A 19,772-nucleotide genomic window follows, 5' to 3' on the forward strand; every position below is an offset into this window, starting at 1 on the left:
AAAACCAATACTTGTGTCATTCTCAAAACTTTTGGCGATGACTGTACAAGGTGGCAGTGAGTCTGAAGCTTGTCTCTGGAAGCACAGGGCAGATGACACTTTCCAGGCCATCACGGGGTACAATTTAAGATATCAGTTCACGTAACTGCATGTTTTTGGCCCGTGGGAGGAAGTCATCATGTGCATTGATAGGAGCACAGGAATGTAGGACGTGAACCTACAACCTACGAGGTGAGAAACTGGTAGTGTTACTATGGACTCATAAAAAAGAGGACTAAGTCTTTATTGGAGGGAGCTGATTTTAAGGAAAACGAGTGAGAACGTACTATTTTAAATAATTAGTGTATATTTGAACAGCCCGTGTAAGGCCTCTGTGTGATATCCTGGTCCTGTCCATTGAGCCACCGTACTACACTTAACTCACGTGACAGCATACTCTGGTATGGCCATTCAGCCCATATTTGTAGCTTCCCCTTTTATTTTTGTTGATTTATTTGCAGCAAAACATTTAATTGAGCTTAACTGGACAGCTGGTCCAGTTAATTCTGATTGTAATTTGACCTGTTTGTATAGGATGTTTTTTCACGTCAAAGAATTAATGCATTAATTATCACATTTTAAAATTAGATTATTTTCCAGAAGTAGGTCACTCGAGGTGAAGGATACTTCAGAAACCGTAAATTCAGTAACATAAGTTTTGTGATTGTAGGCTATTTCTGTATGAGTTTGCTTTATAATTTTTCTTTTGGTCTCATCGGATTGTGTGCGCAATACTGGTACGGTTAAAAATGTTCTTGTAGTAAGTTTTATTGCATCCATGGCTCATAAAAACCATCAAAATCAGTGTTAATGTTATTGCCCAGTACGATATAATGCACCTTGGCAGAAAAAAAGATCGAAGGTAAAGCGAGTTGGGCAGCTAGGAGGGCAGTCAGCCAGCTCGATCCAGCCCCGTGAATATGTGCAGCTGGGAAGTAATTGAAATAAAGACAATAAACCAGGCACGCAATAAAATGATTACCCTAGAACAATTTTGTAAAAGTCAGAAACACTGGGAATGAACATTTAGCAATTTAGATGTGCGCTTTTATTTTTTTTGAGCACTCAACGCTTTAGGACCATAGACCAAGTAAACGATTGGATGGCGCCCTCTGTCGGTAGACAATTTTGTGGTATCAAATTAACTGATAAAACCGGGCCTGTTTGAATAACGATAATAAGTCCAATGCAAGCATACTAGGTACGGTTCTGTCCTTAAAACATGATCCCACTTTTTAAGTATTTTAAATTATACATTTTCAGTGAATAGAAGCATGCACACACCTAAAACATGTTCATATCAGAAGATGATGAGAAAGAAGGAAAAATTGCGCGTTGGTTTTTATACCGATCAGATTTGATTTGATAGGATATCTAGCACCGCTGACATTGCAGCTGGGGAGGAGCTTTTAAGTCACACCTTGCGCCGGTGCCTTGAGGAGGGTGTGTGCCTTCGGGCGCAGTGTATGTGCGTGCGAGAGTGATCGCTGTGTCTTCCACTCTTTGGCACCCGTTGCGGGAGGATAGCCATGGGGGAGAAAGCAGGACGGGTGGATTTTGAATGGGTTTACACCGATCAGCCGCACACGTCAAGGAGGAAGGAGATTCTAGGTAGGACACCGTAATAGCACTTTGATTTGACGGTTTGGGTTCCCTCTGATCACGGTTGGAGTCCCAGAGTCGGAAGTTTCTCTCAAGCAGATGCTTGAGTGTTGTATTATTTATAGTGTTGTATTATTTATAGGATTTAAAATAACTAAATAATCATATGCGAATGGGGGTGAAAACGCTGATTTTTGTCAGGCCTATTACGAAATGACATTTCATTACGATTACACTGCCTGATTAGTATAGATAAAGTGGTCCTGGCGTACTCCTTTGGTACACCTGTTGTAGAGCGCAGGGACATAACGTGATCGCAAACTTTAAACATTATTAGTATACCGCTGAAGTTTAAACAAAGGAGGTGATGGATATTTAAACTGACGATTAGGGCGCTTCACTAGTTTTTCTTTTTGTACGATGTTGTCATTTAAGTTTGGGGTCTTTGGTAGACGAAATCACCGCATTTGAAACGATTTGAGGACAGGTATCTCCGATTAACTCCACAACGCTACTGTAGGATTAGGGGAACCTATCGGGCAGTTAGACCGGTACCAGCCATATAAATAGTGTGCAATTAGCGTCTGTTGGTTTGTTATAGTGTCGTGTTTTAATGCTGTGTGTTATATAGCGTGTATCTGCCCACTGTGTGTAGCTGCTGCAGTCGGGACGGTCGGGAGTTGGTGCTTGGGGGCTGTGTTTGGGCAACAGCGCTCCTGGTCAAATAAACCGCCTGGTCCAGCTCCTGCAGTCGCGATGCCTGGGTCTGGCAGGCGCTTACACTACGGAGAAATAATACCCATATAATGGAGCTCTATGCGGCGTCTCTAAAAATGAGTTGCGATCATTTCACGAATCGGTCCCGACGTGTTTGACAAGTTTTCTGGAAGTGTACTTGCAATATACAGCGATGTGTGTAAAGTTCCGAGCTGCATAGTTATGTTATTTCTTTTATGTGGGCATGAGTGTGATGAATCAGCAAGCGCAACATCACGCTTTTAAATGCGGATTTTGAAACGCTACATCTGAAACGCGTTGTTATAAGCCGGATCTAAAAGCAATACGCCGTGCTGTTTAACTTAAAGCCTAAAGTCATAGTTTATGTCTCCCTGATGATTGCGTAGATAATCTGAAACGTCGCCAGGCTCAAGTAGGGGAAAATATGAGTGTCCTGTTTCATTGAGTTAAAAGCCACCGGGATTGTTTATCTACTTTTGGGAGAGTTGTGCAGTAAATACAAAAGTCATGGTTTGTCTTGTGTTGGTTAGAAACACGACAGAGTTGCACAGGGGTACCGTGCTATAGTAAAAACAGATGCTTGTGTCTCCACATAGGAGGTTTGCTATAGACAGGGTCACGTGCGCTAATTGCGTTGCATGACTTGAATGCGCCACCTCAATAGGATCCGCATGGGGCGCATTCAGCCTGCTCAGCGATAGTATGTGCTCAGTTAGTGAGCCAGAAACTCGCGGAAAGACGCAATTAAGTTGCCCTGAACTCGTTAAAAAATATATATAAATCTGTTTGGCTGCAGGTGAACAAGGAGCTGGTTAAGGAACTAGACTTGTGACCAAAAGGTTGTGGGTTCAAGTTCCAGAATGGTCCACCTGTACTGTACCCGATTAGTATTCAAGACAAATATCCAGTTCTTTAACCCATAATATTCAATTATGATATTAGCGCAATTAGGTAAAATGTATGATCATTATTTTATCTTGAAGTCTAAATTAATAATAACAGAGAATTTAATAAACACACTCCCTTTATTTTCAGAATACACAAATAAAGCAGATTGCCTTTGCAATGTACTATGTAATCGGTCCAGGCCGCTGCCCCCCTTTCCTGTCCTATCCCTACATCTCTGCACACGGGTTACATTTTCATGAATTGTGCATGAAATGTGAATTCAGTCCAATTCAGGGTTTGTAAGGAAAATTTCTGGCTCTATGCATTATGTGGAAGTTACATCCGGCTCTGTTTCAAACGCACCTTCTCAGAACCCGGCCCATTGTTGCAATTGCTCAATATTACACAAGAGCAGAATTGCAGATGTCACCTGGAACACTGGGAATGTAGTCTGACACACCTTGGTGTATTGGGTAAATCATTCACCCAGTCCTGGTTAATGGTGTGATTTGAGGATAGTGTGGAAGCTCCAAATGAATGGCTTCCCCCCACATATCCATTTGAACCAATTACTATGTCATATTTACCCATGAGCTTGTACTGGAAGATGTATAAAGGATTATTTATTTGTATTTATGTACACTCATTTGGCTTTTTTTTTTTTTTTTTTTTTTTTTTGATAATGCGTAACAAACATACAGATATTGGGGACCCAATTTAGGTATGATTGCTAGGCGAGACCTCCAATACGTGACCGGTAACAATTGCAGCAAAACAGTTGTGGGATCAAGAGGTAGAATAACACAGTTTAGAGCCTCGCATTAGAGAAGCCTTCTCCCAAGAGAGAATCTAGTACAAAATCAGAGCATCTAGCAGTACCAAGTAAACCATGTCAATGGAACTATTGCGGGAGACCAGTGAGAGTAGGATGAGGTTAGTTGTGTTCCTGGAGGAGAAATATTTAACGCATTTCTTAAGCGTTACGGACATTTAAATGAAGGCAAATCAGAGCATCCTATATGACATTGTAAAGATCCGTGGCATTGTGGTACTACGGGCTCTGCGAAGAGAGAACAGGAAGCCATAGATCCCATAGCATATGCTGTGTGAAGTGGGAAGCTCACAGCCTCACTGGTACCCTTGAGCAGAAGCTCGCTGTCTGTTGATATTTACATACCAGAAGCTGGAATGATATTAACGATGCTGAAACTGACCAACCCAGATGCACATCAACATGGCCCGAGGCCCCTCTACTGTGTTTCTGTGCTGGGAGGGGGTATAAAACTGTCAAAATCCCCACCTTGTTAAACATGGCTAGAGGAGGTCCCTGAGCTGCAGCCTGGATAAACACGTTCTTCTTCAGTAACGCTGCCTTGCAGCCTCTATCTAGACACTAAATTGTATGCCATTTAATTTCCCTTTTGCCACAACTACCTGCAAATGCTGATGGTCACCATTATCCTATCAGCTGGCAAATTTCCACCTAACAACACAGAAGGTAGAAAGCCTGGAGGTAGGTAAAGATGACCTTGAATTTATGCTAAAGGTAGTCTTTGCATAATATGATTTGTTTTTGGGTAAATATTGGTGCTAAACAACCTGCTTTGTCTTTTTTCTGTGCTGTGAAATGCATCAAGGCTGCCCAAAACCACTGAAGTATGAAATGACACAGGATTTGGAGGTTAGAAGTCAAAGGTTTACTTCCCCCAGGGTGATTTACTTCCTTTAGGTGTATCTTCAAATTTTTCTGACCCTAGGATACTATTTTATATAAACGGAAATTTTAAGGAGGCAGGAAACTTAAACAGATCTCCTTCATGATCAAAAAGATTAGATGAAGTGTACAGTTTTTCTGCTAGCAACCATTTCAGGTGGCGTGCTTTACTGATGAGCGTAATAGCGGAAATGTATACACAAAAAGAGGCGGGTCTTATCCCTTATCTGTGTCGATTTCCATGGGTATTACTTGTACCTTCCCACCAAGACAAAAGGAGGCGGCCAAAAACACTGAAGCGGGGGTAGTTCAATTTACACATCGAAGGTGTTAATAATTTATCCCTTCTTAATTATAACTGACGCAAGTGCTGCATTCATCAGGCGTGAGGTCATATGTGGGGCTTCCCAGGTGACTATAACTGACCATAGCTTTTCTGAAGCAGTACAGCCACAATGAGCTGTGTTGCGAGAATAGCCGTCTCTGTGCTGATTTAGAATTTAAACGAATGCATTCCTGTATTTCTGCCTGACTAAAGATGAAACTCGAGTAAGAGAAGCATCTATGAAAATCCAGAAAAAGATCATAAAAAAAACCTAAGCACCTGAAATTCCTTAAATCTGTTTGTTTTGCTCAGATTTGCTAAATGGGTCAGTGTATTAATTGGTTTCCTATATTTAAATACAAAGAAAAATAATGAATATTAATTAGCTGCCACAGAGTTCAAATGGCCAGATGTGGCCACTGCAAGGAAGGTTGAAAAAGGGTGACTGATAAGATAATTACTTTTATTTAGCAGTTACTTTTGTCCAAAATGACCCAGAAGTGAGACAAATGGCACATTGCGAACATGCATCTGTCAAGGAGTCAACTGGTGCTTCTCAACACTGTTATTGGCTGATTGAGAGGTCATCCCAAAAACCCGCACCGGCCCTCCATGGAACAGAATCCCCACCCCTGATGACAGCATTTGGGATAACTGCATTCCAGACGTGCTGCCATGTGTTTGAATCATCTGCAGCGGTTTCACAGCACAGACTGGTAAACCTGACAATAGAGAGTTGCAGTGGTCTAGTCAGGAGATACCATATGCTGGACATGAAGGTGGGCTGCAGACAAAAGGTGTAATGTTCCTGATGCAGATATTACCGACCAATGGATATAAGTATATTTTAAGCAGACGAACTATTCGCAGTGATCACAGTGGAGGTTACTTATGAATACTGAATACTAATACAGTAAAAGTTCTCCCTGCCGAAAGCCTCACCTTAGTACAGTGATCGAAGCTTAAGCCCAAGTAGGTCATTTGTAAGCCCTTTCCCACCATTAGAATATTTTTCCAGGAATTTAGGAACGTCTGTCACCTTCAAAATCTTATTGATCCCTGAAGGGAAATTATTTTTTGTTAGAGATGCATTTTTCTTGGCTGGCTCAGACATCCAGTTTGTTTTGGGCCAATACCGATTTTTGCCGAAACCAATTTTCTAAGAACTATAATTGACAGCATATACAAACAAAAATCAACTTTTCTTCAATGCAAAATTTTATTTTGATAATACATTTTTAAACTTTATAGCTTAACTAAGTTACAGATCATCACTTGTACATGTCTCAAAGTGCTCTGTGACTGTACTGAGGTACAAATGACTGATCACTGAAAATGAGTTCCTATCCCGGGCCGGTCGATCGGTGCATCTCTAATTTTTGTTGCAGCTACTCAACGACCATCTAAGGGAGGAAATAGTAAAGTAAAGCAAGTACAAGTACAAATACAAAAATATTACAATAAACAATAAAAAACAGTATAAAATAATAAGTTTTATTTATATAGCGCCTTTCATACACTCATGGGCACTTTACAAAAACACATTTAACAAAAGGATAACATTTTTATTCCTAAGATTTTAATTAGGTTTAAGAGTTGTTTGCCTATCAGTTGTCCCTGTTTTAGAGTCTTAATGTTTTGTTTGTCCAGTTGTTTCTTTCATGAACATAAGAAATTTACAAACGAGAGGAGGCCATTCGGCCCGTCAAGCTCGTTTGGGGAGAACTTTAACAACTCTGAGCTATTAGTTATCTTGTATAGCTCTGACTTAAAGGAACCCTGGGTTTTAGCTTGCGCTACACCAGGGGTCACCAACATGGTGCCCGCGGGCACCAGGACGCCCCCAAGGACCACATGAGTCACCTGCGGACCTGTTCTAAAAATAGCACAACTCACCAGTGAACAGCGTCTAAAATTTTATTTTATCCTGTTGTTATTCTTCAATCACATTTGCATTTATATAGATTCGAAAATAACTATATAAAAAAGCATTTAAAACATGTTTATTATGCATGAAGTTTAGATAAGTTTAGGAGGGCGTTTCAAACTGGTAGCCCTTCATATGGCCCAGTAGCCATGACGTAGCTCTGTTTCAAAAAGGTTGGTGACCCCTGTGCTACACGAACAGGAAGATTTTTTTCCATGCTCTAACTACACGCTGTGTAAAGAAGTGCTTCCTCAAATTCGTTTTAAAATATTCTCCCCCTAATTTCCATTTATGGTTCTAGTATTTGAACTAATATTGAAGTAGCCATTTGGCTAAACAGCATCCAGTCCTGTTAGAATCTTATATACCTGGATCATGTCCCCCCTTAATCATCTTCGCGTGAGGCTGAACAGATTCAGCTCAGCTAACCTTTCGTCATAAGACATTCCTCTAAGACCAGGAACCATTCTTGTAGCCCTACGTTGCACCTTTTCCAAGGCAGCAATGTCCTGTTTTTAGGTATGGTGACCAAAACTGCACACAATATTCTAGGTGGGGTCTTACCAAGGAATTATATAATCGTAGCCTCACCTCCCTTGACTTGCATCTCTAGGTGTGTGGAATTTAACCCAACATCCTTTTGGCCTTTTTTATTGCTTCCCCACATTGGCGAAAGTGGGACATGGAAGCATCAACATACACACAGAGGTCCTTCTCATAATCAGCTACCTTTATAGTGGAACCCATAAAATATCTGTAGTTTTATATTTCTGCTCACTGCATGGATTACCTTGCATTTATCTATGTTAAATTTCATCTGCCAGGTATCAGCCCAGTCACTAATTAAATCAAGATCCCGTTATAGAACCAGTTTTCGATCCAAGCTGCTACAGTAACTTAAATCCCTGCAGCTTTAAACTTAAGCAAGACCTGCTTGTGGGGGACAATATCAAAGGCCTTCTGGAAATCTAAGTAAATCACATCGTAGGCCTTTTTGCGATCAGTTTCTTTTGTAGCTTCCTCAAAGAACTCAAGTAAATTTGTTAAACAGGATCTACTTCTCCTAAATCCATGTTGGCTATCTTTTAAGTTCTTCTTGTTACATTATTGTGTCATTTCATGTTGTTTTTAATGGTATATCATCTGTACAGCACTTTGGGTTCAACTCCTGTTACTTAAAAGTTCTCTGTAGATAAACATAAACATATACCATGTGTGCCAACAACATGAAATGTGCAAGTATATTTTGAGCTGTATTATATGTTGTGAAAAGCATGCTATACACTATACTATACACAGTAAGGTGTTATCCCTCTGACGCCCATGACCACAAGAACAAGCGTAGAAATTTAGATCTTTGTTACGGGCTTACCTAGCAAACTTCAGGTACCTGGTTCCAGGAATCTCTGGGCCAGGACGTCTTGTAGTTTAGTTTCATCCTGGCATGTCATCAAGTACATGCCTGTTATCTTGCAACATGATTACCTGCACTGGCAGCTTGCAGCCCCCATGCAAGCAGAGGATCTATTGATATGTCAGAAATGGTTTGGGAACCAGTGACTCTACATTTGGCTGCATGGACTGGCTTGCTGCCATTGGGCTTTTGGCTTTTAGTAGCGTTTAACAGCTGGATACGTGATGTTTAGTATGGTAATAAAATGTGTGTGATGTGCGGAAGGTCACTCTGTAAAGGGAAATGAAGGGACATTTATGTCTCTTAGTTACTGATTAAAACTGTTGTATTTGTCGTATTTGGTTGTGACTATGGGTTTATTCTGGGTTATAGGATACTAGGTTTCACTTGATTATGGAAACTTGTTGGCCAAGTTCGGACATCATTGCATGTTTGGTGTGAGACGGCAGATCTGTCACTCAGTGGACAGAATATTTTTGTGTTGTGACATTCGGCCAAAACTCTTAAATTATTTTAAGAATAATTATTAATGCTTGATTGTGAGTATATGACAAGGTAATGGGGTTATTTTCATACATAAATGAATTAATTTTGAGTGGATAATTACACAATGAGTTATTTATATTTGATTGAATGACCTTCTTTTTACTCTTTTACTGTCTGGTACTTTATGGCGACAATATCCCCCTTTATCTTGCAATAAAAAAAAAAACATCAATGGAAAAGAAAGATCAGGTGAGATCAGTGTTCAGCAGTTACCTTTTATGAAGGCTGTAAAATGTAAAACCATATTATATTCTCTCATTATAGCAGAGTACATGAAGGACTGGGAGGCATGGAGGTGAATGAGGTCTTGGGGAAGGGATTCATGCATTAATAACGGATTTCAGAGCATGTTATTGCACTTGCAGGTTTTTTTAGTGTATTGAAAGATGGCTCCATCTAACACATCTGTCACCTGTATTCCCATCATAAAATGCAAATTAAGGGATTTACCAAATGTCATAATTCCCACAGATACAGAATAAACAAATGTTTTCCTGATATTAGAATGTTTTAGTGGCATTTTCTTTAGTGATTGACGTTTGAAAAGCAATTTAAAAGCCATTGGTCGGGTGCTTATGATGATGTTTCATTTCCAGTATTGATTATTTAGTCATAAATGATGCATCACCAAATCGCCATGGTCAAATAAAACACACATGTCCGACACAACCCATGGGCACTGAATGCAAATAAGGTAAAATTCTAGAGTCCAATTTGCATAACGTAGGAAAATAAAGAGAAAAATATTTCCTGTCATAGTAAAATGTCTAGTAATAAGGTAAACAGGCGTGCCAGGGCACCTCCTCCGGGTTAATCGCCATATGCTAAATAAATGAATGACTCATAGCATTTGACGTCTGCTTCTGCAGATGTATACGGTTCAGCGCCCGGCCACAGGGAGAACCAGTCAGACCACAAGTACAAGCCTTCCAGCACACTTACATGCACACCCCAGCTGTATAGCCTAAAACAAATACGTGGTCAGGGTCTTAGTGGAGCTTAAAATTACTGCTCCCGCTTCCCAAACAGTTCCTGAGAAAGACATGCCTTTACTTTACAGACTTTAAATTAATTGAGTATTTCAGAATTTAAATAGGTATTTAGGACAAAAATTTAAGATTTTCTAAGTAAAACAAAATCCTAAATGAAAATTCTTTAACCTTTTTTGTTTAATTTCCTTTTCCTTCCTTGCAGCACCTACTCCTACAATATCCTCTGCCTAAAAAAAGACGCCTACAAAAATTAATAAAGAGAAAATGGCTCATGGCAAAACAAAATGCTAGCTAATTAAAAGCACCATTACGGAGAGAGCTTTCTTCCCTAGGGGGAGACATTTAAACATTGCTTGAGTTGCGTTAATCACCGCGCTGCCTGCAAAAACTAGTGGTCCCCTTGTCGATTTATGTTTAAATGGGTTTAAATTATGCTTAATTTAGTAGTACTAATAGCAAGAGTATCAGTGAGCGTAGCACTTCTCAGACTCTTCAGGCATCTTGTACATACGTCTAAGCAAACTTTCTGAAAAGGTAGCCATTGTTAAAAACCAGTTACCGTGCGGGTAGAAAGAATCGCATTTGTTTTTCGTCATTATTACACACATTCCCCAAGTTCCGGTTTTGCTTGCTTGACGATTTGCTCGTAAGCCGGCAAAGTTTCTTCGGTGACCGGTTTGGGCTGTTCTGCAGAAACCTTAGAAGCTGGTTTTGGTTTGAGCTGTTTGAAAAGATCGCGACTCTCTTCGGATCTTTGGCCTGGCGTGGATGTTGTGGAACATGCAGGAATTTGGCCTGTTTACCAGGGTTCCCATTTTATTCCTGGTATTTATGGCTCCTGATAAGTTAATTGGTTGACGTTATAGTGTCCTGGGGGAGTCAGGTTATAGCACTAAACCTGTTGTGTGTGTCTGTTCACACAGCAAAGTACCCAGAGATCAAGTCCTTGATGGGTCCTGACCCTCAGCTGAAGTGGGTTGTGAGTGGAATGGTGCTGACCCAGATTTTAGCCTGCTATCTGGTACGGGACATGTCCTGGAAGTGGGTTGTCATCTGGGCCTACATCTTCGGCGGCTGCATCAACCACTCGCTGACACTGGCGATCCACGACATCTCGCACAACGTGGCCTTTGGCAACAAGCAGGCTCGCTGGAATCGTTGGTTTGCCATGTTTGCGAACCTGCCCATTGGTCTGCCCTATTCGGCCTCTTTCAAGAAGTACCACATCGACCACCACCGCTACCTGGGTGGCGACGGCCTGGACGTGGATGTGCCCACCGACCTAGAGGGCTGGTTCTTCTGCACCCCTTTCCGCAAGCTCATCTGGCTCTTTCTCCAGCCGTTCTTCTATGCACTTCGCCCCCTGGTGGTCAACCCCAAACCCGTGTCCGGCCTAGAGGTGCTCAATGCCGCTGTGCAGTTGGTGGCAGACGTCTGCATCTTTTACCTGTGGGGACTGAAACCTATCGTCTACCTGATTTCCGGCTCCATCCTCTGCATGGGTCTGCACCCCATCTCCGGCCACTTCATCGCCGAGCATTACATGTTCCTGAAAGGCCACGAGACCTACTCCTACTACGGTCCCCTGAATCTCATCACCTTCAACGTGGGCTACCACATGGAGCACCACGACTTTCCCAGCATACCTGGCAGCAGACTGCCACTGGTGAGTCTGGCCTCGTGAAAGGCTGATTGCCTTGGAAGAAAATCTTGTTATTCATGTTTCTTTATACGTGCAGACATGCATAGAAGTTATTATTATTATTTATTATTATTATTATTTATTATTATTATTATTTATTATTATTATTGTTAATAATAAAATCGATATAATAACATTGATGACAATATTCATAAGAAACACACCATAGTGGTTTTAGTTTTTCATTTATTAATGTGACTGTTTTTATTTTGTCGGAAGGTAATTCCATCTTAATTAAATTCCAGTGAAATTAGGCAATGGTATGTGTTGCTTTTCAGATAACTCTTGTAACACTCATCTTATTTTCCTCACTTAGTTTCGTTTGTTAGTTTAGTTTTTTTCTCTAAGTGCTTTGTGACCATCTCGATCTCTTACAGATTTTGCATTAAGGTGCAACATCTGGAAAATGCTTATGAGTTACAGGGAGTGTAAGTTCTGGGAGGGAAAGAGAAAAATATTCAGGTCCTTGATCACTATGCTGCCGGCTTTCCTGGAGGATAAAGGAAAAAGCTTTTTAATCTAGCATGTTTAGAATGGCAAAATGCCCATTATATTTAATGGATTACTTATCAAAGGACCCCCACCTGAAAAAGACACACACACGCATGACACAGAGATGTTATACTGATACGACGGCCTGTGCAAACATCCACAGTGCAGGGCAGCCTTTGTTTCACTTGTCCCTCCACGGTATGTGCTTGGATCCATTTACTGAAAAGACTCCCTTTATATTTCCATCAGTTACATCATCAAAGCTCAGTTGGGTATATTCCCTTGGCGTGTTTGATTGCTGGAGCCCAGGTGTAGGCTTCTGACTAATGTAACAAATGGCATTATACCTTATTCTTCATTAACAAGTGTTAACAGTGTACTAGGCTTAGCTGCTAGTTGCTGTTCAGAGGAAACTCATTATTTAGCAGAGTCATTAGTCTCAGACAGCAAGGGAATTGGCACAAATGAGGCAGACGTTACTGTAGGCGTTCTATCCAAGGCTTGCCTCAACATAATGTGACTTGTGCCTTTTCAAGTCGTATTTTAACAACGGGATGGTCACAGGGTACTGGAGGTGAAATATTAGATGTCAGTGGTGAGCATTGATGTTGTACTGTAATAACGGGACCTGCTCTGTCATTCGTGCCAGACAACTCCCTTTTGGAATCACTCCCAGGAATCCTGCTTATGTCCCAGCTAACCTCCTCTCCCCTCGTTCCCCCCCCCCGGCAGGTGAAGAAGATAGCAGCTGAGTACTACGACTCGCTCCCGCAGCACACCTCCTGGGTCCGCGTGCTCTGGGACTTTGTGTTCGAGGACAGCATCGGCCCGTACGCCAGGATCAAGCGCGAGTACAAACTGGTCAAGCAGGAGTGATCGCCGGCCGCAGACCGCGCTGTCCGCAGACCGCACTGTCCGCTCCTTGGGAATTTACCATCGCTTTCCTGTGTGTTTTTTCTTTCACGCGGGCAGATGCCCTGCCAGAGTCCTGGAGACAATCTTAATGGGGAAAAAGGTGCCCCTCCCTCTCAGTATCTGACATGATTAGTGGCTAAAATGGGACCACTGATTTGGTCATCCAGGACTGTCAGTGCGATTTAATGCAGAAGTACTCGAGGAAAAGGGCTCGTCAATGCAGCCTCTACAAGAGGCGGCGTCAAAAAGTAGTTTAAACTGGAATCTAGCCATTTGGGAACATCCACTTTTCTTTGCAGTAAGAGGACTGCTGTGAGAATGCTGGGAGTATGAATAGATATTAAGTGTGTACCGGGTGAACGTACTATCTGGAAGTAAGAATGGGATCAGACTGTAAAAACACCACTCCTGTCTTTCTTTTCAGTCTCAGTACCTTCATGATCTTACTGCAACTGTAAGGTCATGGACCGCAGAGAAGAAACATGTCATTTCAGCATTTCAAATAGCAGCGAATGGCCATTTCTTCAGTGATGCAGCACTACAGTATTGTGCCTTAACAACAATGCCCTTTGACATCGTTAGGAAATGTAATGTTTTGTTTCAAGCAGTCGGCCTCGTTATGACATTTATTGAAATGGCTCAAAATAATTTCAAAATTTAATGTTGATGACACTGCATTTAACTTTGGGAAAAATACCTCGTCTGTTGTTGTTGGCTGTTTTTGTATGTTTGTTATCACCAGCAATTTCTAATTAAAATGACGTTTAGATATGTTTTGCACAATAATTTGATCCCTGACAAGCCCCAGTCACTGTCCTGATGAAAGATTAAGAAAACCTCAGTGTAAGAAACTGATTCAAGCCATTGTTGTTCACAGTTTTATTTAAATGGATTTAAAACTTTTCTTCTTTTCTTAAACCAGGAAGCACTTGGTTAAAAAGGGATATATTAAAACGAACGGTACTTCACCATATCTTGCAGCCAATAAACGCCCGAATAACAACATAATCACACATAACCATGGTCTTCCTTGCATTTTTTAAGGTTAAGCAATATCCAAACACTTTCTATTTCCTTCACAACAAACTCACATTCAAACTTCTCCTTAAGTTACTACTCCAGTGAATTCAATACCTCCAAGTTGGCAAAAAAGATCTGATCTGAAAATGGTGCTGAGGTCAGGTGACTATAAAGCAAGCCTTTCATTTAACTTTATTTACCAATAACCAAAGGAAAGAAAATGATCAATATAAAATATAAAAGGCTGACATAAAATGGTGTGCAACATCTGTCTGAAAAAAAAATCAATAGATAGCATAATAATAAACAAAGAAAATCCTAGAAAAAGTAATAATTCAGCTTCATCAAAATTCTTTTAAGACTTGACAGAGAACAGCAGGCTGCCATGGGAGTTATATACAGGGAGGAGAAGAGAGCACAGGCTAATCAGTGCATGGCCCTCCATCCGTTTGCCCCCATCTGTCGGCCCCTGTCCTCTATGCCCCTCCCTCCTTGCCCCCACCCCCTTCCCTTCAGCCCCGCTGTCTTGTGATGCTCGTGTGACGATCCCCCGGAATGCTGTGGCAGTGGAGCTGAGAGACCCTCATATTCGGGCCCCCCTCCGCTGCTCCTGGGAAACCCCGGTCCGTCCCGCTCTCTCCGCAAGCACTCGGAGCATTACGTTGTGCTGATTCTGCTAAGTTCTTGTCTAATGGCTGCCGAAGGGAAACAGAACACAGACTGAGAAACACCATCACAAAATATTACTGAAGGGAAACCATATATTTACATTTTTATGCATTTATTTCAGGTCTGCAAACATAATTATGCATATGCAGGTTCTAAAACCACTACAACTTTGCGTAAGAATTGTGTGTAGTATCTACTTGTGAGAATTAAAGCTTTGAATGTAATTATAAAATGATGTACATGTGATATTCGTGGAACATAGAGCCCTTACCGTCAATTATCTCATCCTTCACCTTCTGTAACTCGCGTACAACCTCCTCCAAGATTTCCTGTTGAGAGAGACCTCACCTATTCAAGCCTGTGTTGTGTTTATTTTAAAGCAATACATTTGAAAACGTTGATGAATCTTTGGTGGTCTTTTTCATCAAGTGTACTTTATTGTTCATAAAATGTCTGACGTTCATAAATATATTAATATGCCGCAGGGAGGGGGTATGATCTTTTAAAAGGCTCTTTTGTAATCAGACTGTGGGACTGCTGGCCAAACACTCTCCTTTCTTTAGAGAATCCATGGAATTACGCAGAGATGATAAACGTGACATTGACTATTGTTAGTGAACTTTTGTTAGGGAGCCCGACTTAGCGGCAATTACGTCAAAAGCTTTGTATAAAAGACCCTGTGAGAAATCAAATGTCTTTGATTGTACAGCATGAATCTGGCATGGCTGATTGATAAAAGGCGAAGGTTCCTACCTGCTTCATTCTGTCAAAGTCTAAGGCATCTGTGTCACTGCTACTGCCTGCTGTTCTCACCCTGAATAAGCAAACACATGACATCAGCGACCTCCTTTGTTAAAAATCATAGTCACAGAGTGTATCATATTCTGCATGCACCATATAATATTTCCCTAATACTATCCCCCGAAACACTCTCTTGTGTCTCCACAATCTTGCTCTATTATGCAACCGTTCAAAAGTACAATGGCTGGCATCAGGGTTGAAGACGTGGCCCGAACAGGCAGCATAATTTATCTGCTACAGCTTTGAGATCAGTTTGAATCTTATAATTAGGGGTTCACACTGTTTTGATGTCCGTGGACTGCTTTACATTGTAAGACAATTTCGCAGATCAATAAAGCAGCCTGGTTGCCAGCAGTGTTTCCATTTTTTTTTCAATTGCAAATAGAACCAACCGAATGTGAGGGGTCATAAAAAATGTAAAATATGTGGTGTGTGGGGGGGGGGGGAGCAGTTGCTCATGGCCAGCAGGGGGTGCCAGAGAGCTCAACTGAAAATACAGTTGCTGTACAGTATATGAGCAATATCTAGGGTTTCTGAATAAACGGATTCTGAGTTTGCTTACAAAACAAGAAGTTCTGGATGAAGCGTTAAAGATTAACAAGGTTCTAAAAATAAAAAGCACAGGGGGTCCTGATGCGGCGGGACGTTCTCGGAGAGGGATGAGAGAGCACACAGCGTAGCATTTCATATAGTATTTCAGGTACTGGAGGACCTGGATCTGGGTTTCCTTGCTGCTCAGAAGACGTTCTAATGACATAACTGCACACATTTGCCCTGTGCTCGGCTTTTTCATGTTCATTTTACAGGCTGACCTTGATACCGCTGAGGACTTGTCTGCAGAATTGGCTCGGTCCCACGGCTTCTTGACCGCATCTGTCGGGTGAGGAGTCAGAGTGAAGATAGCAGCCAAGTCCTGCTTAAAATGACCCCCTCGTCCAAAGCCTGCGTTTTAGCTCCTAGTTACTGCCCTCCGTTTAAGCTTCATATGAAAATCAAAGTGGGGATTCCCACATGGATTCTCCTGATATTCCCAGCAGACACTTCGAACCTGGGAATCCACAGAAGTCAAAAGAAGCACTTGCCCCACTAGTTTCACATGATACTTGTTAAGGGACTCTGTTAGCACTGGGCAAACCCGCCATCGGCCTACAGCCTGTTTGAAAATCAGCAAGCTGCCTTTAGTCGTTAGCCTGCTGAACAAAGAGGTATACAACTGACATGATACTATGGAGGCATTGTAAAGAATACTTCGTTGATTTGTATATTGTGAGTGATGCAAGCTAGAATGTGGCCAGAGGACAGAAGAGAACCTGTGGAATTCCGCTGAGTAAACTGGGCGACTGATTGAATAAACAAATGCGCATCTTAATAAATGAATACTGAGGCTGGCAGGAGAAAGGAGGCACCTGTGGAATTCTGCATACCTGAGCTGCGAGTGCTGGGGGAGTTGGGATCATCCTGAAGGACAGAGATGCCAAGAAAAATCTGTCAGCATCCTGTTTCCACAAGTGTATTAAGGCTACCATAGTGAACATTTCCAACAAGTCCTGCGTGACTAATTCCTCACTAATGAATAATACATGATGTTTCCTTATAGAAGACAGATTACAGAAACCAGAGCCAAGTCATTATTAATCCATTGCTGTTTTGCAGTTAGCAATTAGCAGTTAATACAATTAAAGTGTCTGCTAGACAGATTCAAGAATTGTTATTGAGATAATTTTCATCATACCACCTGTCCCTTACTTGACAGTATGTGAAGGAATTTATCGCAGTTAAAAGCGAACATTTTAGAAGCACAATTCAAACTCATTAGCTGGTACTATGTACGTACATACAGTACTGTGCAAAGGTCTTAGACTTACTAGTTGGATAGTAAATGTATATTTTCTCAGAAAAAAAACAATTTAATATTAGAACATGTGCAAATTAACAGTAATACGATAAAAAGCAAACAAGAGTTTCTTCTGATCGCCAAAAAGTTACTGATATCTTGGTGGATAGCTAACCGCTTTGGTTCCCAAACCTCTGTTCAGGGGCACCTCAGCCATTCCATGTATTTATTAAATTTCTCCACTATCTTAATTCATTAATTAACTTAATTCATTAAATAATTCCATGTGGCACTGATTAGCCAAACAAGGTGGGGAAGTGGTAGAGTAGGGAAATATGCTGGTATCTTTGATGGTCGCTGCAAATACTGTGGTGATTTTAGGAGCGGTTTTGAAATGGCTAAGCTGACACACTCTTTGACTGATAACAGTAATGTATGTAACCACATGTTTATGGACACTTGTGAGCAGAAATACATATACTAGTGACATTAGTAAAATAATCACTAGTAAAATATCACCACAGAAGCTATGCAATAGTTTAGCTCAGAGATACACAAATAATATATGGCAAAGACATGGGACCCAAACTATGAAACCTGTATCTGGGTTATCTCTGGGTATCTATCAGTATATATTCCCATAAAAGAGGGCAGGAGAAAATGTAGAGGTTGAATCATTGATCAGGTGACCAGAGTCTTTACAGTCTGTGACCCTACTCTTGTACCATTGAGGAGGCTGGCTGTATGATTGTGTAAGTACCCGTTACACATAAGGCCCATTGCATAAAAGAATAAAATGTGATGAAGATGATTTTCTGTCTTTTGCTTTAGCACAGGACATTTATAACCTTTTACGTGAACAGGAAGGCATTCTCAGATGACGTAATCTCACTGCAAGTAACGTGACGCAAAGTACAACTTTATGTTCTGAAGGTCGAATCTTTCCCATGCAGGATGACACGGTCACAGTGACTCACGCTTTGGCCGTCTTCCTCTTTCTTGTCCCCAGATTTCTCTGTCTGTGTAGCTGCTTTCCTCCTGTCACATGCAAACAGATACATTAGATACATGGGGGGGCGCTCAGCTGATAAGCGCCCATTAAATTCTTCTCATAAAGGCTTTTCTGGCTAAAATGTTAGCTTATCACAGTGTAAATATATCTGCAAATGGTGGATTCTCTTATACCGTTTAACCCGTTTTGCCCTCAAGAGTGTGTTTGTGCTTAAAATGCAATAACAGTGGCACCATGTCTGGAACAACCCATGACCCAGGAATGTGACCTTTCCTGTTTCCTTATTTCACATGTCGTGACACGTCGATAAGTATCGAGACCACAGGTTCCCCTGAATGCTTTTGTCTGAGCAGATAATCTGGGCGCCTTAGCACTGATAACCACGGCTCTGACAACATGCGAGTAAGGATGAGGAGGCCCTCTCCCCCCCCCCCCCCCCCCGCTGCCCCCGCCTTCCTCTCACCGTCGTGCAAGAAGGGCGTTCATCTCCTGCATCAGGCCGCCGTTACTGCCCCCGCTTGTTCGGTTGGCATCATTCTTGGCACCACTAGAAGACCCGTCTTCAGACTAGTGGAGATTGCGCATACACACACACACACACACACACACACACACACACACACACACAGGTTTGTAATTATCTCTTTCTGGGGACTCTCGATTCATTTCTGTGGGGAATACTCTAATCCCAGCATGCCAACCTTAACCCCTACCCACCCCTAACCTTAACCATAAGTAACCTAACAAAATACAAGCCTTTTGACATTTTCAGTTTTTTGATTGCATTCACAGATCTTTGTGGGGACCTGAAAAATGGTCCCTGCAATGTCAAAATTACAGGCTTTTAAAGAAAAAAGAAAAAAAGTGTGCAGTGGTGGCTTGATGGTTAGGGACGCCCACTTGTAATTGAAAGGTTGCAGGTTTGAATCCCCGAACAGCAAGGCACCACTGAGGTTCCCTGAGCGTGGTACTGCTCCCCAGGTGCTGAATTAGCTGCCCCCTGCTATGTCACATTGTCACATACAGGTTAAATGCAGGGGACACATTTCGTTATTGTGCACTGTGTGCTTTGTTTGGTGTGTCAACAATGACCACTGATCATCAAATTCCAGAAAAAAAAAAAAAAAACATTTGTTCCCCAC

The 19,772-nt window shown here is 41.6% G+C and overlaps 2 protein-coding genes across 4 annotated transcripts in view; one reads left to right on the forward strand and one right to left on the reverse strand.

Annotated features, from left to right (window-relative positions):
• Positions 1 to 1,453: 1,453 nt before the first annotated feature.
• degs2 (delta(4)-desaturase, sphingolipid 2) lies at positions 1,454 to 14,065 on the forward strand. The gene is made up of 3 exons (XM_048974902.1): positions 1,454 to 1,650; positions 11,109 to 11,851; positions 13,112 to 14,065. The coding sequence occupies exons 1-3, from the start codon at positions 1,569 to 1,571 to the stop codon at positions 13,253 to 13,255; spliced, it is 969 nt and encodes a 322-aa protein (XP_048830859.1). The 5' UTR covers positions 1,454 to 1,568; the 3' UTR covers positions 13,256 to 14,065.
• Positions 14,066 to 14,158: 93 nt separating this feature from the next.
• Positions 14,159 to 19,772, reverse strand: part of evla (Enah/Vasp-like a) — a 64,778-nt gene continuing 59,164 nt past the window's right edge. For all 3 annotated transcript variants that reach the window (XM_048974896.1, XM_048974895.1, XM_048974897.1), the window contains exons 7-13: positions 19,094 to 19,197; positions 18,596 to 18,656; positions 17,209 to 17,242; positions 16,597 to 16,657; positions 15,737 to 15,797; positions 15,255 to 15,312; positions 14,159 to 15,009 (exon numbers count right to left, since the gene is read on the reverse strand). In XM_048974896.1, the coding sequence (XP_048830853.1) occupies positions 14,972 to 15,009; positions 15,255 to 15,312; positions 15,737 to 15,797; positions 16,597 to 16,657; positions 17,209 to 17,242; positions 18,596 to 18,656; positions 19,094 to 19,197 (417 nt within the window). In that variant the 3' untranslated portion in view covers positions 14,159 to 14,971. The remainder of the gene's footprint in view (positions 15,010 to 15,254; positions 15,313 to 15,736; positions 15,798 to 16,596; positions 16,658 to 17,208; positions 17,243 to 18,595; positions 18,657 to 19,093; positions 19,198 to 19,772) is intronic.

Source organism: Brienomyrus brachyistius, chromosome 14 (assembly GCF_023856365.1).
Source record: "Brienomyrus brachyistius isolate T26 chromosome 14, BBRACH_0.4, whole genome shotgun sequence".
In the NCBI taxonomy this organism is placed as follows: domain Eukaryota; kingdom Metazoa; phylum Chordata; class Actinopteri; order Osteoglossiformes; family Mormyridae; genus Brienomyrus; species Brienomyrus brachyistius.